This window comes from Sorex fumeus, unplaced genomic scaffold (assembly GCF_029834395.1).
Source record: "Sorex fumeus unplaced genomic scaffold, SorFum_2.1 ptg000014l, whole genome shotgun sequence".
NCBI lineage: Eukaryota > Metazoa > Chordata > Mammalia > Eulipotyphla > Soricidae > Sorex > Sorex fumeus.
This window is the reverse complement of record NW_026606071.1, coordinates 18,468,158-18,490,063: the sequence shown is the minus strand read 5'-3', so window position 1 is coordinate 18,490,063 and position 21,906 is coordinate 18,468,158. Positions and strand designations below refer to the sequence as shown.

The following is a 21,906-nucleotide window of genomic DNA, read 5'->3' as shown; positions in this document are numbered from 1 at the left end:
TAATGCCTGTCTTAATTTTGTTCAGGGTTCTGAGGAAGAACTGAGGGGGAGGAAGGGGTATATAAATTTGGTTTCACACTCTGCATTGCTGAGTGATGACTTGAAACAATTTGACATTAAGGTGACAACTTGGTGGTGACACTGATAAAGAGAGGTCAAGAAGGAGAGATGAGTGGGGTATGGAATGTTCAAGTCTGGCCTAATGAAGGGGACTGGAACTGGGCACTGAATTGGATGGAAATAATGGTTAGAGAAGAGAGGAGAAAGCATCTGAAGTAAGGGAACTTTATAAAGCAGTCTTTTGAGGTTGAACTCAAGCTGATGGGTCAAAACTGAACATGGTCAATTGGTGAGAAATTAGGTTCTACCAAGAGGCAGTTGAAGGGTGGACTGAGAATTAAGTTTCCAAAGAATTCATTACCTAGGGGGACAATAATATATAAGAATAGTGATCTGGTGAAGGTGTGGTTTAGTAACACTAATATCATTGGTAGCACTGTAGCACTGTCCTCCTGTTGTTCACCGATTTGCTCGAGCGGGCACCAGTAATGTTTTCATTGTGAGACTTGTTACTGTTTTTGGCATATAAAATATGCCACGGGGAGCTTGCCAGGGTCTACCGTGTGGCAGGATACTCTCAGTAACTTGCCAGGCTCTCCGAGAGGGATGGAGAAATCGAACCCGGGTCAGCCACATGCAAAGCAAATGCCTACCTGCTCTGCTATCGCTCCAGCCCTGGGGGGCTAAAATGGAGTACGAGAGCCTCTTGAAGTGGTTATTGTAGTAAGTCAGACAAGGTGGTGAGAACTGGGCTGCAGGACAGGGTGGGTGTGAAAGCAAATATGGAAAGCAAGGAACTGACATAAGGTAACTGACATAAGGTACTTTGTGTATGTAGGTGTGTGGTGCTGGAACTCAAATCCAGATCTCATGCATATAAAGCACACATGTTAGTTTTGTTAGTTTTCTGTTCAAAGGAGCATATTGCTGGAGTTTTCTCTCTTTAGCTAGACAATACTGAACAAAGATTAGATAGAGCGCCAGTTATAGTGTTTTATGATGTGATGGTTAGAATCTTGCCCAAAGTATCTCATCCTAGTGACTCTAGAAGATACAAACAGGTCTGAGTACCTCTATTGTGATGATTCTTGGCTCGATGTCCTCATAAGCAATCTTCACTTTTTTTGCAGCTTCTCTTGCATGAGCAAGGGTATCTGCAGCCACAGTGCAGATAATCTGACCCACGCAAATTACCTGCAAAAAAGATATAAACTGTACATAAACTTATTAAGAAGGAATTACTGTTCCTATGTGAGTGTGTTTGTGTGTGATTTTGTTTTTGGCTTTTGGAACACACCCAGTGGAGCTCAGGCCTTACTCTTGGCTTGCACTCAGGGATCACTCTTGATGGGGCTCAGGACCATATGGGTTGCTGGGGATGATATCCAGGTTGGATGCATGCAAGGCGTGCATCCTTTACTATCTCTTCAACCCCTGCTCCCATATTTTTACATTGACCTATTGGGTTCCTGTGACCAAAAGAAAGAGTATTTTCTAATTATGAAATTTTAAACAGCTGCTTCCATCATATTAAAAAAAGTATGCCAATAGGATGAAGAACTTAGTTAGCCAGTCTCTACCTTTAGCCACATTTCTTACATATTTCTATCACATACAATGATCCAGTTATTATGAAAGTCCACAGTCTTTAAATTTTGTTTTTTAATGTCTTATTTTCTAAATTGCTTGTATAACTTCAGTGACTTTTTAAAAAAATTATTTTCCTTTAAGGGGTCTTTTCAGTGGTGCTTGGATCTGTAAGCATTACACCCAGCAGTGCTAGGAAGGCAGTGTGGTGCTGGGAACTGAACCCAGGCCTTGCACATGTGCTCTGTTGATAACTCATGGGAGATCCACTTATAGCTAAGAAGATTCATTGACAGCCTAAACTCCCTGGCCCAAACTTTCATGACTTCTATGAAGTCATTTCTTGGAGGGGGCTCTGTTCTTATCAAAATTTCAAAGGGATCCATTAATTTGTAAGAGAACATGAGGACCCCTGAGTAATTTTTCTGTCTTTGGAATGTGAACAGAAATCCATATATTACTGTCACAGTAAATAATCATTTTGATATTTCCCGTAAAGTATTTGAATAATAAACCTCACACAGTTCACACACCTTATTCTGTGCATATAAAATCTCTCCATGAGGGTTGTTTTCTCCTGGAACATCTTCTGCTCTTATCACATCAACAACACCTGGATGTGCTAGGGCTTCTGAAATATCAATTGATCTAGGAAGGAAAATTTGAAAGCATACATTAAAATTGCAGGGGCAAGTTAGAGGTATAATATCAGTGATTGATGAAACAGAAGGATAAACCCCAATGTGCCTCAGATCTTAATCGTGGGACGATATTTAAAGGTGGAAAATAGCAGCATTCAGCAGGCACTCTGACTCTTCATCATAGATTCTTTCATAACTAAGGGATTCTTCACATTCCTTGCTGCCACCATGTAAGCTCATATACCAACACTTTTTCAGAGACTCATAAATAAATCTTGAAAAAGATCAACCAATTTCAAAAATTTGTCAAATACCTGGTCCCAGCTGAGGTCTCCGGGGTGAACTCAGGACAGGGTTGGGTCAAGTTCTTGCCCTACTAAAGCACTGGCAGCCGCACTCACACCCCAACAGCTGCTGCCATATCTCTGGCTAAACTGCCCAGTTAAATATTCTGGAGCAACATCTCCAAACTCTACAATACTAACATCCTAGTAGGAGCATACCAGATTGGATGGGAATGTAACATAGAAGGCAACTAATCTCGACTAACAAAAACATTAACACAGAAGGCTTAACTAGCAACAACAGCTCAGACAAGGACTTACTGTCCCCATGAGGAGATACCAAACTTTTCACAAATTTCTTTTACCAAAGAATATTTTTATCATTCCATTAGCTATTTAAGTGGTAATAAGCAATATAAAAGAAATTATTGTGGGCCTGCTACAGAGGCAGGATTGAGGGGTGGTTGGAAAAATGGAGACAATAGTGGAGGGAAGGTGACAGAAGTGGTGGGATTGGCACTGGAATATTGATTGCCTATAACAAATCTTTATGAACAACTTTGTAAACCACTGTATTTAAATAAAGTAGGGAAAAAATGCCTGATTCTATCCACCAGATCAAATAAACATTTTAAATGGACTTAAATAAGCTATCAATTTGAATATATAATTGTGAATAAATTCTAGCAAGATATAGGAACACATTTTATTTCCTTACATTATCTTTGCATGAGCTCTGGAGCTGGTGACCACAGACAGAAAGAGTTCTTTGGAAATGGGGGGTATGTCATCTATGTACACAGCTTCTCCTGTGGTGTGTTTAATGGCTGATTGGTGCATCACTGGTTGACCAACTAGATCTTGTAGGGGTTGGCTGGGATCCACACACTGTTGGTGAATAAAGCAAGTTGTTTTATGGGTAAACATTATCAAGCACTGAAAATTCAATTTAATGTACCTAGATTATTCACAAAATTGGATATTAACGTGTGAGTCATAGTTACTAATATTCTTTGAGTATGTTAAGAAATATCTTACTGTGATAAGAAATATGTTCTGGCTACAATCTCTCCATTCCCTCTCAAAAAGAGGAATTTTTTGTCCTAGACATTTTAAAAAACCCATATACTTGATTCATACATTATTTATGTCCATAAGGATCTACAACTGTGGTAAGAAATCAGAATACACACTTAAGATAATGCCAGAAAAAAAGACAATGTCACAACCTTCATGCAGCAATAGAAACTAATTATATAATTAATATGGTAGATGGGAGATACAGAAGTTCCTGGGAGATTTAGCATGGTTGTAATAATATAGGGAAATATTCTAGAATTTATAGGTGTTGATTGTAAAGGAAGAAAAGACATCGACTAATAACAATTTAAACAATATAGCTAAAGCTAGTAAAGAGGGAAGATTCAGAATTGAATTCCTTGTGTAGCCTTGAATAAAAGTGAAGAAGCTAAACCAAGTAAGTTACATGAGGGAAACAACAGACAACATGAGCTGGCTTTAGTATACTTTATCCCCATAAGCAATGAAAAATGGAAATACTATGTTTATTTTATGATGTAAAATATTAAAAATAAGTGCTGCCCTCCCGTTGCTCATTGATTTGCTCAAGGGGGCCCAGTAACATGTCCATTGTGAGACTTGTTGTTACGGTGTTTGGCATATCGAATACATCACAGGGAGCTTGCCAGGCTTTGCCATTCAGGCGAGACACTCTTGGTAGCTTGCCGGGCTCTCCAAGAGGGGTGGAGGAATCGAACCTGGGTCAGCCACGCCGGTCGCATGCAAGACAAACACCCTACCATTGTGCTATCACTCCAGCCCAGATATACATAAAATACATACATACAAATTCATAGACCCAAAAAAACCAAAAACTCTACCCACCAACCTGGAACATCTGAATTCCTTCAGGTGTTTCTATGGGGAAATCTTCTAGAGCACTCACAAACTTTTCTGGAATATCAGGAAATTTCTGTGGATCCTGAAAAGATTATTTCACATTACTTTTATAGTCTGAGTGACTATTTTAGAAAAGTACATGTAGAAACAGGATCATTCAATTTATTTCCCATATATTAGACAGCAGTTCTGCTGGAATTGAGTGTTAAGATTCAAGTAGCTTAGGTTAATAGTCCTTTGAAGAATAATTCTACCAAAATATCAGCACCCAAAAGTGAAAGTTATTACTAGAAATCAAGAACTTCTATTCAGAACAAGATCTGCTTTAGAATGGGTAGAAAAATTTGTTTCTAATGTAGGCTTGTGCTTTCAATCTAGACCAATCTCCTGATCCTATATTTCAAAGAAAAAACTGAAGGAATAGGCAAAGAGAGGAATATTCAGTTACAGATGTTTATTCTGTTAGTGAAGAAACTAAAATTAACTTAAATAACCAACAACAGGCAAAACAGCTAACCAAATTATTGTCAGATTCAATATTCTGCAGTCATTAAAAATTATTTCTTAAAAAACAACTCAATCTAAAAATGGCAAATGACCTGAATAGCACTTCTCTAAAGAAGACATTCAGATGACCTACAGACAAATGAAAAAATATGCAGCATCACTTATTATTAGAACAATGCAAATCAAAACCACTCTAAAACTATCACCTCACATCTATGAATATAGCCTATATAAAAAAAAGATTTGAAAGTACTGGTAAGAGATGGAGAAAAAAGTTATGCTGGGACATTATTGGTGGAAATGTAAGTTGGCAGAGAATTTATGGAAAATTGTATGGAGAATTAATTTAATAAAAGGAAATATCATACAAATCAGTTATACCACTGATATACATTTATCTGAAGGATATGAAAATATTAATACAAAAAGGCTTTATCTGAAAGCTATGAAAACACGAATTCAAAAAAACACTTGCAACCCTAGATTCACAGCTACATTATTAGCCAAACATGAAATTGGGATGAGAAATAGCAAAGTGGGTAGGGTACTTGCCTTGCACATGTCCTACTTGGATTCAAACTCTGGAAAATTCACCAGAAATGATCCTTGAGTGTAGGGTCAGGAGTAAGCCCTGAACATTGCTGGATGTAGGCCTCCCCTCAAAGAAAACAGCAATCCCTCCACCCCATGAAATCACCCTAAATGTTATTGACAGATAACAGGATAAAGAATGAAACAAAACCTCTGGAATTCTATGGTATTATAAATGAATGATGGATTAATTAGAAAATGAAAACTGATTTTTGTAGACATGCATTAATTGACATAAAAATGACAAATAGAATCAAAAGAAGACATTGAACATAAATTTATGTTTAATATTTTTTGTTTTTATTTTGGGGCCACATGGTGGTACTCAGGGGCTACTCCTGTATCTACCTACCTCAGTGCTTGAAGGTGTCCCCTAGTGATATTGGGGGGGCAGTTATGTGTGCTGGGGATTGAACCTGAGTCTCCTGCATGCAAAGCATGTGTTCCAGTCCATTGAGCTAACTATCTAGTCCATTTTTATGTTTAAAAATTCATCATTTAAAATGTTAATAGTATGGCAATAGCTGACATAAATTTTTTTTTGCTTTTTTGTAATTGAAATTCTTCTGATGGAATATATTTCATATGTAAGGGAAAATAAGTAGTAGATGTAAAATTTAAATATTCTTAAGACATTAAACAATACATTATATACTAGTATATTCAAACACTGAACATTATATGTGTTATATAATAAAGGATGTAAACTGAATAATGGAGGTGTTGGGATGATACAGGGGTAAAGGCACTTGCTTTGCACACACTGACCCTGGTTCAATCCCTAGCATTATGTATGGTTCTCTGGGCACAGTCTCTGAGCTTAGAACCAGGAGTAAGACCTGAGCAACATCAGTTATGACCTCAAGCTCTCTCCATGCCTAACTGAAAGTAAAATAATGCTAATCATATGTAATGTTGACAAAAATAATTTAAATGGAACAGCTGAACTAACATATTAAAGCTCTGAGCCATAAAAGCAATGTGGTAGTCATTTGCCATTTGGGGGTTAGCTTATCCAGTGGACACTAAGCACCATGAATCATATTCAGAGAAACAGTTCTCTGGAGGTCATTTTAAATTAAACAAGAAAAAAATAACCAAAATGATAGTAACAATCTCAGTGTCCCAAATAAGGGACACTTACAATTATGTGATAGTACATCTCTCTATAAACATGCCATACAATCATTATGTCATAATGTTCCTAAAGAATATATTGTTTAAATTTAAAGATGTTTGTTACTAAATTGAATCAGCAAGTTATACTGTGTTTCCATAGGTATATAAGTATAGGTATATATACACTTAAACAGATGCATATACATATAGACATATGCATAAGTAAGAAAATTAAAAATATTAACAATATTTTAGAGTATTAATAATATATTGGTATTAATAATTATTTTAGATTACGATAATACAAATAATTTTCTCTTCATTTCTAGGATATTTGCATTAAAATTTTAATTATGGTTTAGGTTATATATTTATAAGAGTGTTAATGTGTATGTTTTAAGATACAGTTGCCACATCTTAGATTCACATTTAAAAATACTAGTATGATTGCTTGTACATATTTGGCCTCCCAAAAATTCTGAGCCAATTGAGCCTTGTGATTCAATTCTAAACTTATAGATGCAGGACTGTTTGGTCCCCATGCAACCAGAGACTACCAGGGCCGTCCAAGTGGTGCTAGGGGCCACCGGGCCCAAACCCAGCAATGGTCAGAGGGGCTCCAAGGCCAGTGATGCAGGGAAGGGCTATATTATGCTAGGGTTCAAATCTAGCTTTGGGTGCATGCAAACAAAGTATGTGTTCCTAACTGGTGAGCTGGCTCCTCTGTCCAATCATATAGGTATTATTTTAATTTAAAATTTTGCTTTAAAACTGGAAAAGTTGTGCTTATTTACTTATTAAAGACTTTTTACTACTGTAGGTCAACGTGATACTATACATATGCCACATGAATGATAGAAGCAGATTGGCGAGTTATTTCCTTCCTCTTCAGAAGTGAAGAGCAGGGGGGGAGGGGGAGAAAAACCAAGAAGGACTATGCTGAAGCAGCTGGAGGCTGGAAGAACCTCACAAGGGTCCGAATCCAGGAATCTTCTATTAGAGAAAAGAAGTCCTTCATGGACAGACTTACACTCAGGATGTCAAGGTACCCAGGGACCCAGAGGAATCCTTTACCTTTCTATTCAGTCCTTGTCTCACTTTGAGGTAGAATTTGAAGAATAAGCTGATGATAAGGGCTCGCCTATATTCTACCATGCCACCCTCAGCTGCTGGTGGAATGTAAATCTCATCTAGGACCAATCGGCATGCTTCACTCAGCATTTGGTCATTCCACTGCCTAGTAGGAAAGAAAGTCAACATTTTTTTTTTTCACAAAAGAGGCAAAGACAAGACACTGAATTGAAAGAAACTGGCATCCACATTTGAAGTCTAAATGACCCATACCACATTAGAAATCTAAACAATACTTATTCAAATATCCACTGGAATTCTTAGATGTACAAACAAGGTTCTCAAATTTTTCTTGCAGAGTTCTTCTGTACTATCATTTTAAGTGATGTGGTCTACTAATGTTAATTTATTTCAAAAAGTAAAAATATGCACAAATGAAAGTTCTACTGAAATGCTCCAGAAACATCAAGCTACTTTAGTATCTGAGGAAAATATAGCATTAAGTTTCAATTATTGACAATAAATAAGTATGAGTAGATAAAAATTATTGTAAAAGCAGTCAAAAAATTTTTGATAACATTTTTCAGATGCTAGAAGTAATGAGACTGATGGAAGGAAGGTAATTAACTTTTTGTAATATTTCAGTTTTTTTATGTTTAAGGACATATCCAGATATCTAAGGACACAGTATTGGAAATAATAATTTTTTTAACAGTTCAATTCAAAGTAGATGTTTGAAGATAATATCTACTTAAATTTATTTATACATTAATTTATTGTAGCACGGTAGCACTTTCCTCCCGTTGTTCATCAATTTGCTTGAGTGGGCCCAGTAACATCTCCATTGTGAGACTTCTTGTTACTGTGTTTGGCAAATGAATACGTCATGGGCGGCTTGCCTGGTTTTGCTGTGCAGGCTAGATACTCTCGGTAGCTTGCCGGGCTCTCAGAGAGGGGCGGAGGAATAGAACCCGGGTCTGCTGGGCAGGTCACATGCAAGGTAAACGCCCTACCCCTGTGCTATTGCTCCAGTCCAACTGCAACAAATCATGGTACTTAAAGGAGTTGCTTCATGGTGATTTTTGTTTTCTTTATTATTTTCTGTATTATATTTTCTTCAGGATTATAGATGCACTTTATAATAGGAAAAACATTCTCCAAGTTCTATTTTCATCATAACATTAATATAGAAAGGTTCGAGTTTTGTGCTTTTGTTACATACTTTCCAATAAGTTGCCTGCATGTCTGACTCGCAGACACAACTGTAGGGCCAACACTTCCATAGAATAAGTGAAGGTCCTTGATGGTGTCTGTGCCATCTTCAAACTTCACACTCATGCCAGCATTGACAATGGCAAAGGCATTCTCCTGACGCTGGGCCAGCCGGAGTCCTGACACAAAGTGCCACTGTAAATAGAAAAACACCTAGAATGTTCAGTCCTGATTTCAACCATCTAGTCTTACATAGCGGAGCGCAACACTAATGAATATAATGAAAAGGATCCTGTGAATGATCTAAAAGCTCACAGATAGCTACTAATAATCAAAATAGTATGGACGATGTAAGTCAACAAGTAACTGTTTTAGGCACTATATATGTAGTGACTAAATCCTAACACCACCTCAGTTCAACTTCTATATGTATTTACTTTATTTGTCAGAGATTTTGATCTCCTTTCCTGCTGCCACCACTCTTATTAGATTCTCTTACCTGAATTAGCTTGCTAAGCATTCACTTTCAGCCCATTCTCTAATCAATTTATCCTTTATCTTTCTCATGGGTTATTCATAAAATACCATACTTATTAAGATTCCACCTAACCCTCCATGACATTGAAGATAAAAGCATCTTTAAGGATGAAACACCACTGACCAAGCAAGTGGAAACAAACATAAACAAATGGGACTACATTAAACTAAGAAGCTTCTGCACCTCAAAAAACAAACAAACAAACAAACAAACAAAAACAAACCAGTGACCAATATATAGAGAGAGCCTATGGAGTGGGAAAGACTATTTACCCAATACCCATCTAATGAGGGTATTAACATCTCCAGAGTATTAACATATCCAAGGGGATTAACATATCCAGGATATATAAGACACTAATAGAATTGTACAAGACAAAAACCCTGAAACACATCAAAAAATGGAAAGAAAAAATGAACAAAAGCTTCCTCAAAAAAGAAATACAAATGGCCAAAAGGCACATGAAAAAAATGTTCTACATTGCTAATCATCAGGGAGATGCAAATCAAAACAACAATGAGATATCATCTTACACCACAGAGATTGGCATACATCAAAAAGAAGAAGTACAACCAGTACTGTCACGGATGTGGGGAGAAAGGGACTCTCTTTCATTAGCTTGCCAGGTTTTGCCATGCGGGCAAGATACTCTCAGTAGCTTGCTGGGCTCTCTGAGAGGGGCAGAGGAATCAAACCCGGCTCAGTCAGGCCAGATGTGTACAAGACAAACACCCTACTGCTGTGCTATCGCTCCAGCCATATTTATCTGAAACCCAAAAATTCTCACCTCTCATACAAGTCTCACCTTTTGAGGAAAGTAGAGCTCATGGAAACATTTTTACTTTTAATATATTTAATAGCAAAACAAAATATAAGTATATAATATAAAAATTAAGAGATAACACTGAATACAATATGATTATGTTCACTTTTATGAGTCATTTTAAGATTTATATTATTTTAAGAAAGAAGGGGATCATGAAGGAAAAGTCCCCAAAGTCTATCAAGGTCACTGTGACCCTGATATAAATGATAGAGTCACTTGGAAATCTCTTGTGACTAGCCCCACAAGTCTTCCTGAAAGAGTTAGTTGGAAAAGTAGAGGTCACCAACTCCCAGGAAATCTGTCTTCCCAGGGTGGTGGAGTGGGTCAGGGAGCCCTTACCTGAGAAGAGTAGGGAATGAAAACAGACAACACAATCTCTTCTGGTTTAAGGTTGGCTTCAGGTGATCTTGCAAGGTAAGGGCCATCTAAAGGAATTTGCCTTTCTCCTTCTATTAGAGAAAATGACCTTAATTAGAATGAACTTGTTCATCCAAATAGGGTACTGTTGTGATATATCCCAGAGAAAGAGAGAATTTGAAATGGGACCCAGGGATTAGGGTTCTAGTGCCAGCCCCCCAGACTAGGTTGTCTTAGATGATTTGCAGAACATTCAAGACTTATAACTTTTCATCTGTCAATTGACAGGGGTAGGTCAAATAGAGTCATTCTAGTTCATACTACTCATAATGCACTAGACACTTACAAATCTGGTCCTGAAGAATGTCAAAGCTATGCAAGAAAGACCCATCATACAATGTAGGTTCACAAAAGGGCACAGTGTATTTTATAAATGGGAAAAGTGAGGGTCAGAGAAATTAAGTGACATGTCAAAATGGTGGAGGATGGATTAGGGAGTGAGACAGAGTATCTTGCATGTACCTTCTTTATCCTTAGATAGATAAGGATATCCAGTGAATCTCATTGGATCTACAATGCTTAAAAACATTATTCTACTTACAAAAGTTTTTCATTGAAGTATCATTGTTTACAATAGCATTGAAGTTACTGTTTCATAGCTACAGTGCTGCTATAACCAATTCCTTCACCAGAGTTTCAGGAACTTCCACCATTATTTCATGTTCTCCTCCCCCCTCATTTCCCCGTAGACTTAAATACATGATTTTAAAGAGAACATATCTTGACTGGGTATGTAGCTCATCAGTAGAGCACATAATTTTCACACCCCTCCTCCAAAAGAGAAAAAAGAGGAAAAAAAGAAATTATCTTATATTCACAGCCCTATGAATAATAGGCATTTACTTTTATTTAAGTTTATATAATTTTCTCTACGTTCAACCTATCTTGCAATAAAGAGAAAGGAAATAACACAACTCATAAATATGATTTAGCTAGAAATTTAAAAGTGCTATTAGAAAATTGTCATTTTTATGAAACTTATAAATGAAATATGCCACAAAGTTTAAAATCAGAGAGATGTCTTTTGTTCCACTGAGATGTTTATCCTTGGTAGTTTTGATAATGCAATTCAGATTGCATAAATGTGGCCAAATAGCTCAGAAAAACTCTCAGATTCTGTAATTTATCTGAGCAATATGATATAGAAGATCTAGAAGACAGGATAATTTATTTCTATTTCATCTGTATAGTGGAAGTCATTCAGATACAGCCAGTGAACATTGGTGGACTTAAGCTGGATACTTGTGGGTCCTCAGTTTATGGGTTAGAAGAGCTACATAATGTAAAGTCATAATTACAAAGTAAGTAAGTAAGTAAAAGCCTACAGTTGGTCTCTTACCTTTAGATATCAGAGTGATGACAGCATTTCCTGCAGCTAAAATAGGATTTAGGTCTGAAAAATTAGGCCTGCTCACCACATGTCCTCCTAAAGTCTAAATACAGAAAGAGATTTTGAAAACTGCTTAGTTATTCACAAATAAAGAACAATGTATATATAGATCTTGTGCAAATTTTTCATTCCCTTCTTGTTTCATAGAAAGATTTGGCAAGAGTTTTGAGGAAGCTAAATAGATTCAGACAACATGTAGTGCAATATATGTAATCCTGAACCCAGTTTAGACTTAAGTGTTCGAGAAAACATTTCTTTTCGTGTGCAAGAAAGAGGCAAAGTTTCTCTGAGAACTGACCCTGATGTGAGAATCCAGTAACAGGAAGAAAGGAACGAGATGTGTAACATTCACAATCACCCTATCTGCTCTGCTGTTGTGCAGAAATTTCTGCTGTCCCAAACTTCAGTAAAAGTCATATAGGATCAGTCTCCCCGAAATATTTAGACAGTCTCTTTTCATCATGTCCAGAGCAAGCTTTTCCTGGTATGGATCATCTAGGCATATAAAACTAAGGTCAATTAAGGCCTAGAAGTCCCAACAGAAACTGTTAGTATAATCTTTAAAAAGGCAGGTTACCTAGATTAAAGGACATGTCCAGAAATAATCTTTAGTCAGAGAAACCTATCTTACGGCAGGTCAAACAACCAGGGAACACATTTGGTCTTATGAAATCATTCCTTTCTCATAATATACAGCCTTCTCTCTCCTTGATGCTCAGGAGATAAAACACCAGGTTTTCTTATTTACTACTGAATTTAGAGCCACTTAAATGTTTCCATACATATGTTGCTAAAATTTAGAAATGTTGTCCTTTTCTCCCCTTCTAATCTATTGTATGACGATTTGCTTACTCCATCAACCCAAGAAGTATCCAGAGGGATGGGTGTGGGGTTTTTATATTCCCCTGTGCTATAACTCCAAACAGGGGTTCTCTGGACAGGGACAACATGGGAAGGTTAGTTAAAATGGAATGCTCAAAAAAGAAAAGAAAATGCAGAGAATGAAAACACTGGTTTTCAAGAATCAGCAAAACCAAGACCAGAGACAATTAGAAGGAATGCTCCCTATTAATTCCTGTTGAATTCTCCATTGTGTGTGAAATGGGGACGAGTTTGAACCGATTATTAAAAAATTTTAAATAATAAGAAAGTCTTGGAAAGAAGGATAACTGGGCTGGAGTGTTTGTATAGCTGGTATGATGTTTGCCTTATATGAGACCAACCCAAGTTCATTCTCAGACATTCCATATGGTCTCCTGAGCACTGACAGGAGGATTTCTGAACACAGAGCTAGGAATAACCCCTGAGCATTACCAGGTGTGGCCCCAAAATAAAAAGCAAAATAGAACAAAATAAAAACATTCAAAGCAAGCATTCAAAAATGAATTAAAAAATGAATATGCGGGATACACATGCTTAGAAATTGACTTTAGTAAAAAGGTCTAAGAGGAGAACTAGAAATAATAGAGCATTTTTTGAAATATAGGCTGTTGTTCATGATACTGTGGACAAGACACTCATTCAGATTATTGGTTGGAATTGAATACATCTTAGAAATATTTGATTACAAATAACTTTCTTTCCTCTTTCTGTTCCCTCTTTGTGTCTATATTCTTTCTTTCTTTCTTTCTTTCTTTCTTTCTTTCTTCTTCTTCTTACACACTCTCTTTTTTTCAGTTAGGATTATACCATTTATAGGTCACAGGATGGAACTATAACTTGGATATCTCCAGGATCCAATACTACAATCCTGTGACATAATTATGCCATTTCTTACTTAATACTACAATCTTGTGACATAAATATGCCATTTCTTAATTTGCTGCCACACATATATGGACAATATGACCCCTTTCACTTTAGGCACATCCTCAGTAAATAGTGCAGAGACTTATTTGACGTTGACTTGGTGTTCTTCTTTTAGTAGACATTTTTGTTAAATTAAGCAAACTGTGTAATTGTTCACCACTGTAGTTTATTTAATATAATCTAGAGAACATACCGCCATATTCCTGATCTGGGCTCCAGCAAGAGTTCTCAGGTGCTTTAGGAGAGCATGGTAGGTTTTGGTCTTCTCCTTTGGTTGCTCCGAAACAATGAATTGCAGAGCTTCATTCAACTGGGCCAAGGTGTATCCTGCACCTATTTTTATCCCTGAATAGATTGTGGTGGAATATAATCTTAAAATGAACTGTTACAAAATAGGGCTGCAAAAAAACAATCTTTCAGATATATCTTCTCTTTTAATATTAATTAGAATGACATAAATTAAGATAATTAAAAAGTTTCTGCTAATTTTCTTTATTACCAAATATTTTATATTCCCTCCATAGCTAGCTGAGATATATGGCATCAGTCCTTTACTATAGGTCCTAGGACAATGCAGTATTCAGTCACCAACAGTTATGAGTGAAACCGCTTACAGAGGACACAGTAAGTACTCTTTCTTTCTTTCTTTCTTTCTTTCTTTCTTTCTTTCTTTCATTCATTCTTTCTTTCTCTCTTTCTTTCTCTCTCTCTCTCCCCCCTATTTCTGTGTGTATGTATGTGTATGTGTGTGTATTTTCATGGCTTACTTCTAACTATATGCTCAGAAATCACTCTTGGTGGTGTTCAGGAGAAAATATGTGGTGCCGAGGCTCAAACTGATGCCAGCCGCATACAGGGGAAGTGCCCTTCCTGCTATATTATCTCTCTAGTTCTCCAAGATATTTTTGCAAGAATAAATGAGATCAGATATCTACAAGATGCTCAAATTAACCTAGTGCACGTAATAGCCACACATAGTTAATGCAACATGTTATTTGAAAAATAAGGTACTTACCATCATCTGTGATGTCCACAAAATTCATTTCTGGAAGGCTGAGTGGAGATATGAAAACTGGGTGAAATTCATCCCTGAATTTAATATTGGGTCCTTAAGGAAAAAAATAGTTAAAGCAATTAGAAAAGAAAGATAATGGGTGCTAAAAGATATTCCTTAGGTAATCCAATCTGGAAACTGTGATGCAAGGTATACATTTGCAAAAGAAAGCAACAAAATATTACAAAGTCTCAATAAAAAATAATCTCACTTATGCAAAGTTTAAAAGGAGACACAGATGTTCGGTTCCTTAGTCCTCCTAATACATGGACTAGGGAAAATACAATGAAAAGCACCTACCTACTGTAGTGTTCCCCATGATGAGGGGGGCTTTGGGGTATTTGGCTTTTATCTCCAGAAGGTCATTTAGGGTCACAGGAGTGATCCAGATGGTCTTCTCCCCTTGGAATGTCAGTCTTTTCTTGTTGGGGTCTTCAGCCATCCTCTGCAAAGAAGCAAAGCCAATAGATTTTAGAGTATGATGGTTGAACTTAAGCTGTGACTATATCCACTGCCCTCTGGTCCTTTTAATTTTCTAGTGATCAGGAAAGAATAGCTTTAGTTAAAACTACCTATGTTGATCAGAACTGTATGAGACTCCTAAGTAAACTCTATAATAGGTACCAATCCCTTAATTACATGTAGAGTAAACTTTGTTGGTGAAGTGAGTGTGTGAAGAAGAGGTTTCATGTCTTAGCTTGAAATTAAAGAGCTTGGTTTCCTGTTTCAGTCCAGAGCTCAGAGAAGCCTCATCTTTGAGGATTTCTTTGTTTGTTTTGTAGAACAAATTGCTTACAGGCAAATATCCTTGAAAGAATTCTTAAAATCACTCACCAAATACAGTATAAGTGGGCTTTTTCATGTACATACATATACATGTTTATATTTATATACATGTAAATTCATTTATGAATATATACATATATGGACACATCCTTTTATATGTATACATATTTATATGTGTATGTACAATCTTTAAATACTAGGTGTGCTCAAGACACTCATATGTATATATTTATATAGACACATTTATGCATACACATATTCTTCAAATAGAGATGTGTCCAAGTTCTCACACTCTGAGGGATGCACGGGAATTAAAGCCATTAGAGAATCCAGTAGAATCGTGTCTGTCTTTGCATGCTCTCTTATGGAATAGGGCATAGTTATGGAATAGGATGATGGGAATATCACAGTATTTGCTATCATTGATAGTATTATGATATCATTCTCTTCCAACAGAGTTGGAATCATAGAGGTAATTTGTAAGAATAACATAATTCCATTGTGATAAATATTGTTTAACTTTTACTTTTCCTGCATTATAAAATGCCTTTAACCTATCTCAAAGGATAGCTATATAACCTTGGACAAGCCACCTACAGTCTCTTAGTGAAGTATCTTTTTTGTTGGTGGTGGTGGTTTTTGGTTTTGGGCCCACACCCTGCAATGTTCAGGGCTTACTCCTGGCTCCTCACTCAGAAATCACTCCTAGCAGTGCTTTGAGGACCAGATGGGGTGCTAGAGATTGAATCTGGGTTTGCAAGGTGCAAGGCAAGCATCCTACTCACTGTACTATCTCTACAGCCACTGAGCTCAAGCAGCTTGAACCAATACATCTCTGAGCAACTTGAACCAATGCATTTCTGAGGTCAGGCAGCATCACCTTTCTATTTAAATATATCTGTTTTAAATTATGTGAATAAATCCTTAAAAGTGGGCTATTGTCTCCTTGCCACGTTGGACACACTTCTAATTTTTAGTGTCAAAACCTTGATGCTGCAGTGTAATAAGCTTAAGGTTTGGATAAGTGATGTATAGAACTTTTAATCTGGGAAAACCAGTGTTTTAAGCAGAAAGCTTCTGGGTATGTGGGGGGGGGCAGGAGGTGGGGGTCTTGTAATCACTTTATCTTTGCTACTTCTCCTAGGAAAAAATTTCCCTTGAGATAAACCCACAAGATACACAGGAAGAAAAAAAAAAGATACACAGGATAGGAAGACTGCTCCATAGCTTGAAGCCTGCCTCATGAGCAAAGGGGAGAAGGCAGCTGGAATAGAGAAGGGATCACTAAGAAAATGATGGCTTGAGAAAATGGTCGGGATGGGAGATATGTGCAGAAAGTAAATAAAGGACCAAACATGATAACCTCTCAGTGTCTGTATTGCAGACCATGATGCCCAAAAGTAAAGAGAGAAAGAATGGGGAATATTGTCTGACATGGAGGCAGGGGGAGGGTGGGAAAGGGGGGGTATACCGGGGATATTGGTGGTGGGGAATGTATGTGCACTGGTGGAGGGATGGGTGTTTGATCATTGTGTGATTGTAACCCAAACATGAAAGCTTACAACTATCTCAAGATGATTCAATAAAATTTAAAAAAAAAAAGAAAGAAAAGAAAAGAAACTTGCTCAATCAGTTCCATAGTTTCCTTTGATATGCAAAAGTTTAGCCTCTAGTATAGATAGGCAAATGTCTGTAAATGCTCCCTTGTTCTTCTGAGGATTGTTGGTTTAAGACAATATGAAATGTGCTGGAGAATTGGGGCTATTAGCTCTCTGGCCCCATGCTTTTCTTTCTTATTTCTGTCTAGTCTTCTTTTTAATTGAATCAACATGAGATACAGTTACAGAGCTTTCATGATTGAGTTTCAGTCTATAATGATGTAACACTGGATGGGTGTTAAGTCAGTAATACCAGTGTAGCTTTCCCACCACCAATGTTCCCAGAATCTCTCCCACTACCCCCCACTCCACCCACCCCCCTGCCTCTATGGCAAGCACTTTCCTTCTTACTCTCTATTTTGTGGCATTATGGTTTCCATAGAAATAGACTCTTAATCCTCACAGTGTCCCCACTTCAGACCTGTTCACTGTGGGGCAAGACCCAGACACACTTCCTTGAGACAATGAAAAAAAAGTCACTTACTATCAGTTCAGGAGGAAATATAGGCTCCTGGGATGGATCCAAGGGCTGAAACTCGTCTTTATTATACAGTTGGGTGCATATCTCAACAAAAGAAAACGAGAGCTTTAGTTACTGTGAAGTGTCCAGACATGTCTAAGATGAGACTTCAGAGTCAGGATCTGTCCCTATGTCCCTATGTGTCAGGATACAAAGTATAGGTGCTAATACCACAGGGTGTCCTCAAGTGAAATTCTTCCTACCCTCGGAGGACTATGATATTTTCCCACAGATTTGAGGCACCCCTAGGCTTCTTTGGTGTCCAAAATTGGGTTTTAAGCTTCTGGGCTGTATCTCAGGTATTATTTGCAGGTGATTGTTTGCCATGAGCTTGAAGATGCTTCTTGTGTCTCTAAGTACTAAGGAGCATGTGTATAGCAGGAGGGAAGGGGGAGTCAAATCAGATTAAGGTATACCATTTTGTGTGCTTCCAAAGAAAACAGGCCCATGAAAAATATAGGCTGGCTAATTTTGGAGATGAATTTTAAGGCTATTTGCTTTACTTTGCACTTGACTCACTGGGAATAGAAAGCTTGAATACATTTGGATGGGGGTAGGTACTTCTTAGTCAATTCTGGCTGAAGTGTAAGACCAGATACTTACTTTTTCTGGTCCACTCTCAAAAGATTTCTCTTTTTGATCCATGCAACATTCTCCGGATCCTTTTATTGGACAAACAGTTGATTCCTTAGAAAGTAATGCAATTTAAAATAGTCACAGTCGATTCTTTTAACACCAATACCAACATCTGGCAGCACCCAGGCCCACAGATCTCTGGAAGAAGTATTAGACCTCACCCTTGCCCACAGCAATTCTGAAATAGGGTGGGGCAGAGAATAAACTATTTCATCACTGAGCAATTATGGCACATTACAGCATTGTGCTGCATGTGATCATGTCTTGTTGTTCAGTTCTAAGGGTAGATGAAGGGGCTTCAAGGAGGATGGGGCCAGCTAGCTAAAGCCTCCTGTTAGAATGGAAATAAACAGATTAAAGTTATTTGGTGGTTGGTGCGGGAGGGTTATCTTTATCATAGGAGTGGTACACTGTGATTTGTTTTCTTTTTGCAGGGGTAGAAGGGGGAATCTGGGCCACATCTGGTGGTGTTCAGGTGCTAATCCTGGCTCTGTGTTCAGGAGTGACCCCTGGAAGTGCTTGAGGACCATAGGCAGTGCCAAGCACACAATTAGGGTTGGTCAAATTGGGTTGAATGCAAGGCAAGCAAGTGTCTTAACCTCTGTACTAGCTCTCCAACCCCATTAGAATCTTTAATGAGGTTCTCAGAAAGACAAACTACCTTTATGTATTTCTAAACACAACTGCAAATAAACAGAAAACCTGAAATTATTAAGATATCATTGGAATTTCTAGAATGATTCAGATGGTTCAAGTTTCAAACCATTTTAGAATAATTTTCAAAACATTTCATGCAGATGCAAAGAAGTGTTAGACTGCACTCATAGGTCATTACTATAACTCACAGACAGGTTATTTCATTTTCTGCCCTTTTTATGAGCATATATAACCTCTGGTATGAGTAGTTTGGAAACCTATGGTTCTACTTCATAATTGGAGTCAGTTTCTGTTCCTGTCTTAACACATTTTAGCTGGAGGGAGTTTTTTGTATTATGAAAATAATATTCTTCATAAAAATATTTTATTAGATTTAAATATTCAAAAGATACATATCTGACACATGAGAAGTGATGCAGAAAAGGTGATTTTTACTTTTAAGATAGTCTTAGTGAAGATTAAGTAATTTTTACTCCTAAGATAATCATACTAAAGATTAGGTCTCTGTGTCAACAGTAAACACAATAAAGGTCACAGAGGTTGAATGTGGGAACTCAGAGTGATCAGGACAAATATTTGGGTAATAGAAGCATTTTGTCTATATCTTTCTATAGCTTTTTGTCTTTAAGAAAATAATTACTTGTTATTCAATTAAATCATATGGAGTTACTATTTTTATGGGTCAAATGATGGAATATTAAGTATTCATAAGGCTAAATAGAAATATTATCTTACCCAGGATTTAAAATAAATTGCCATCTAGTTTATAAGATTTTTGGAATTATTCAATACTGACATTAAAGTAGAATTTTCACCCAAAATATTTTTATGGTATTAGGAATTAACAAGTGTACTTTGAGTTATTTTGATCAGCAAAATAATAATTATTATTAACTTGTTGTTTTTGACTCACATCCAAAAGTGCTCAAAAGTGCTCAAGGCTTATTTTTAGCTCTGTGCTTAGGGATCTCTCCTGGAAAGGCTCAGAGAACCAAAATGTAGAAGCTGGGTTGACCAGAGTAAGGTAAGTGCCATACTTGCTATACTATCTTCTTTTCCTCTAAATTAATTTTTTATTGAGTATTAGGAAACAGCCTAGCTGAAATATTGTTGAAATTATATTTCCTCTTGACATTCAGTTTTCTGAAAACTTAGTATATCTCAAACTATTTCTTCCCTACCTTACATCAAATCATTTATTTTCAACTTTCTTCATCCTATCTGATAACTTGGTTTCTCAAATTTGAAGGGTTCTTTCTCACTGCACCCTTCATTTTTAGGGTATGTGTGTGTCATACTCAACAGTGCTCAGGACTTACTCTTGACTCTGTGCTCAGGGATCCCACGTGAGATGCCAGGAATTAAACCCAGTTTGGGCTGCATGCAAGGCAAGTTCCTTACTTGCTGTACATTTCTGTACATCTCTGGTCCCTGTACCCTACATTTTGCAGAGGTTATGATTTTAGCATTTCCCTTCCTGAAAGGCATGTTTCTAGGTAAATATGTGCCACAAGGATCCAGGTTCTTTTTCTCTCTTGCACAAAATATGTTCTAGTTCATGTCATTGCCCTTATCATGCCTTTCTTCTAGGTTATCCTTCTTTTATGTAGGAGCCAAGAATTTTTCCTCTGAATTTTCCCCTTTGACTCTTAGATTATGAACAACAATAACAATTTTCTGGCTATCAGTATGAAGTCTAAATTCCTTAGCCCCAAACAATATCTTTTTTACTCCCTAATGCTTCAGACATATCAATTATTTAGGTGGATCTTCAATATATTTTATTTTTCCTTACTTGGAATTTTCCACAAGCCTATTTTCACTCATTCATGTCTGTCATCTGCATTAAGACTGAATTCAAAACTTTCCTTTAATAAGTCTCCTTATTACCTGATAATTAGGAGTTTTCATTATCTGATCATTAGGAGGTTTTTGTTGGTGGGTTTTAGGGCGATACCCAATGGTACTCAGGGATTACTTCTGACTCAGTGCTTGGGGGTTATTCTTGGCAGTGCTAGGGAACCCTGAAGTGCTTGGGATCAATCCCAAGGTATCAGGGTGCAAAGCATATTGTCCAGTACTTTTGGCTATCTCTCAGGTCCTAATTCTTCAATTTTGTATTCCTTTAAAAGTAATACACATGGTATATATAATTGCCCAATATCTTGCTTTTATTTATTTTTTATTTATTAAAATTTTTATTAGTGAAACACCATGAGGTACAGTTGTAGACTTACAAATTTTTGTGCTTGGGTTTCAGTTATACAAATGATCAAGTACCCATCCCTCCACCAGTGCCCATTCTCCACCACCACTAATCCTAGTATCCCTCCCACCCTACATCCCCCCATCCCACCCTGCCTCTGTGGCAGGACATTCCCCTTTGTTCTCTCTCCTTTTGGGTGCTTGGTTTGCAAAAGAGGAATTAAGTGGCAATCATGCCACTCAATATCTTGCTTTTAAATGATGATTTTATTTTTTCTTATTCTGCATTTCATTTTCTTTAAAAGAAGTTACATTTCTTAAAGTCATGGCCTATATATGCTACAGAAAGTTCCTAGTTTAGGGTTATAAACAAGATGTAATGGAAAAGTTTATTTAAAAAAATCAACAGCATTATTCT

The 21,906-nt window shown here is 37.0% G+C and overlaps 1 protein-coding gene across 1 annotated transcript in view; it reads right to left on the bottom strand.

The window, feature by feature from the left end:
- LOC130021015 (aldehyde oxidase 4-like) overlaps positions 1–21,906 on the bottom strand; it is an 87,601-nt gene that overhangs the window by 38,272 nt on the left and 27,423 nt on the right. Inside the window, exons 7-19 of the mRNA XM_056111762.1 lie at positions 18,594–18,677; positions 17,955–18,035; positions 15,327–15,471; positions 14,988–15,080; positions 14,166–14,317; positions 12,113–12,206; positions 10,696–10,805; positions 9,003–9,187; positions 7,784–7,946; positions 4,482–4,574; positions 3,291–3,460; positions 2,181–2,295; positions 1,132–1,254 (exon numbers count right to left, since the gene is read on the bottom strand). Of these exons, the coding sequence (XP_055967737.1) occupies positions 1,132–1,254; positions 2,181–2,295; positions 3,291–3,460; positions 4,482–4,574; positions 7,784–7,946; positions 9,003–9,187; positions 10,696–10,805; positions 12,113–12,206; positions 14,166–14,317; positions 14,988–15,080; positions 15,327–15,471; positions 17,955–18,035; positions 18,594–18,677 (1,608 nt within the window). The remainder of the gene's footprint in view (positions 1–1,131; positions 1,255–2,180; positions 2,296–3,290; positions 3,461–4,481; positions 4,575–7,783; positions 7,947–9,002; positions 9,188–10,695; positions 10,806–12,112; positions 12,207–14,165; positions 14,318–14,987; positions 15,081–15,326; positions 15,472–17,954; positions 18,036–18,593; positions 18,678–21,906) is intronic.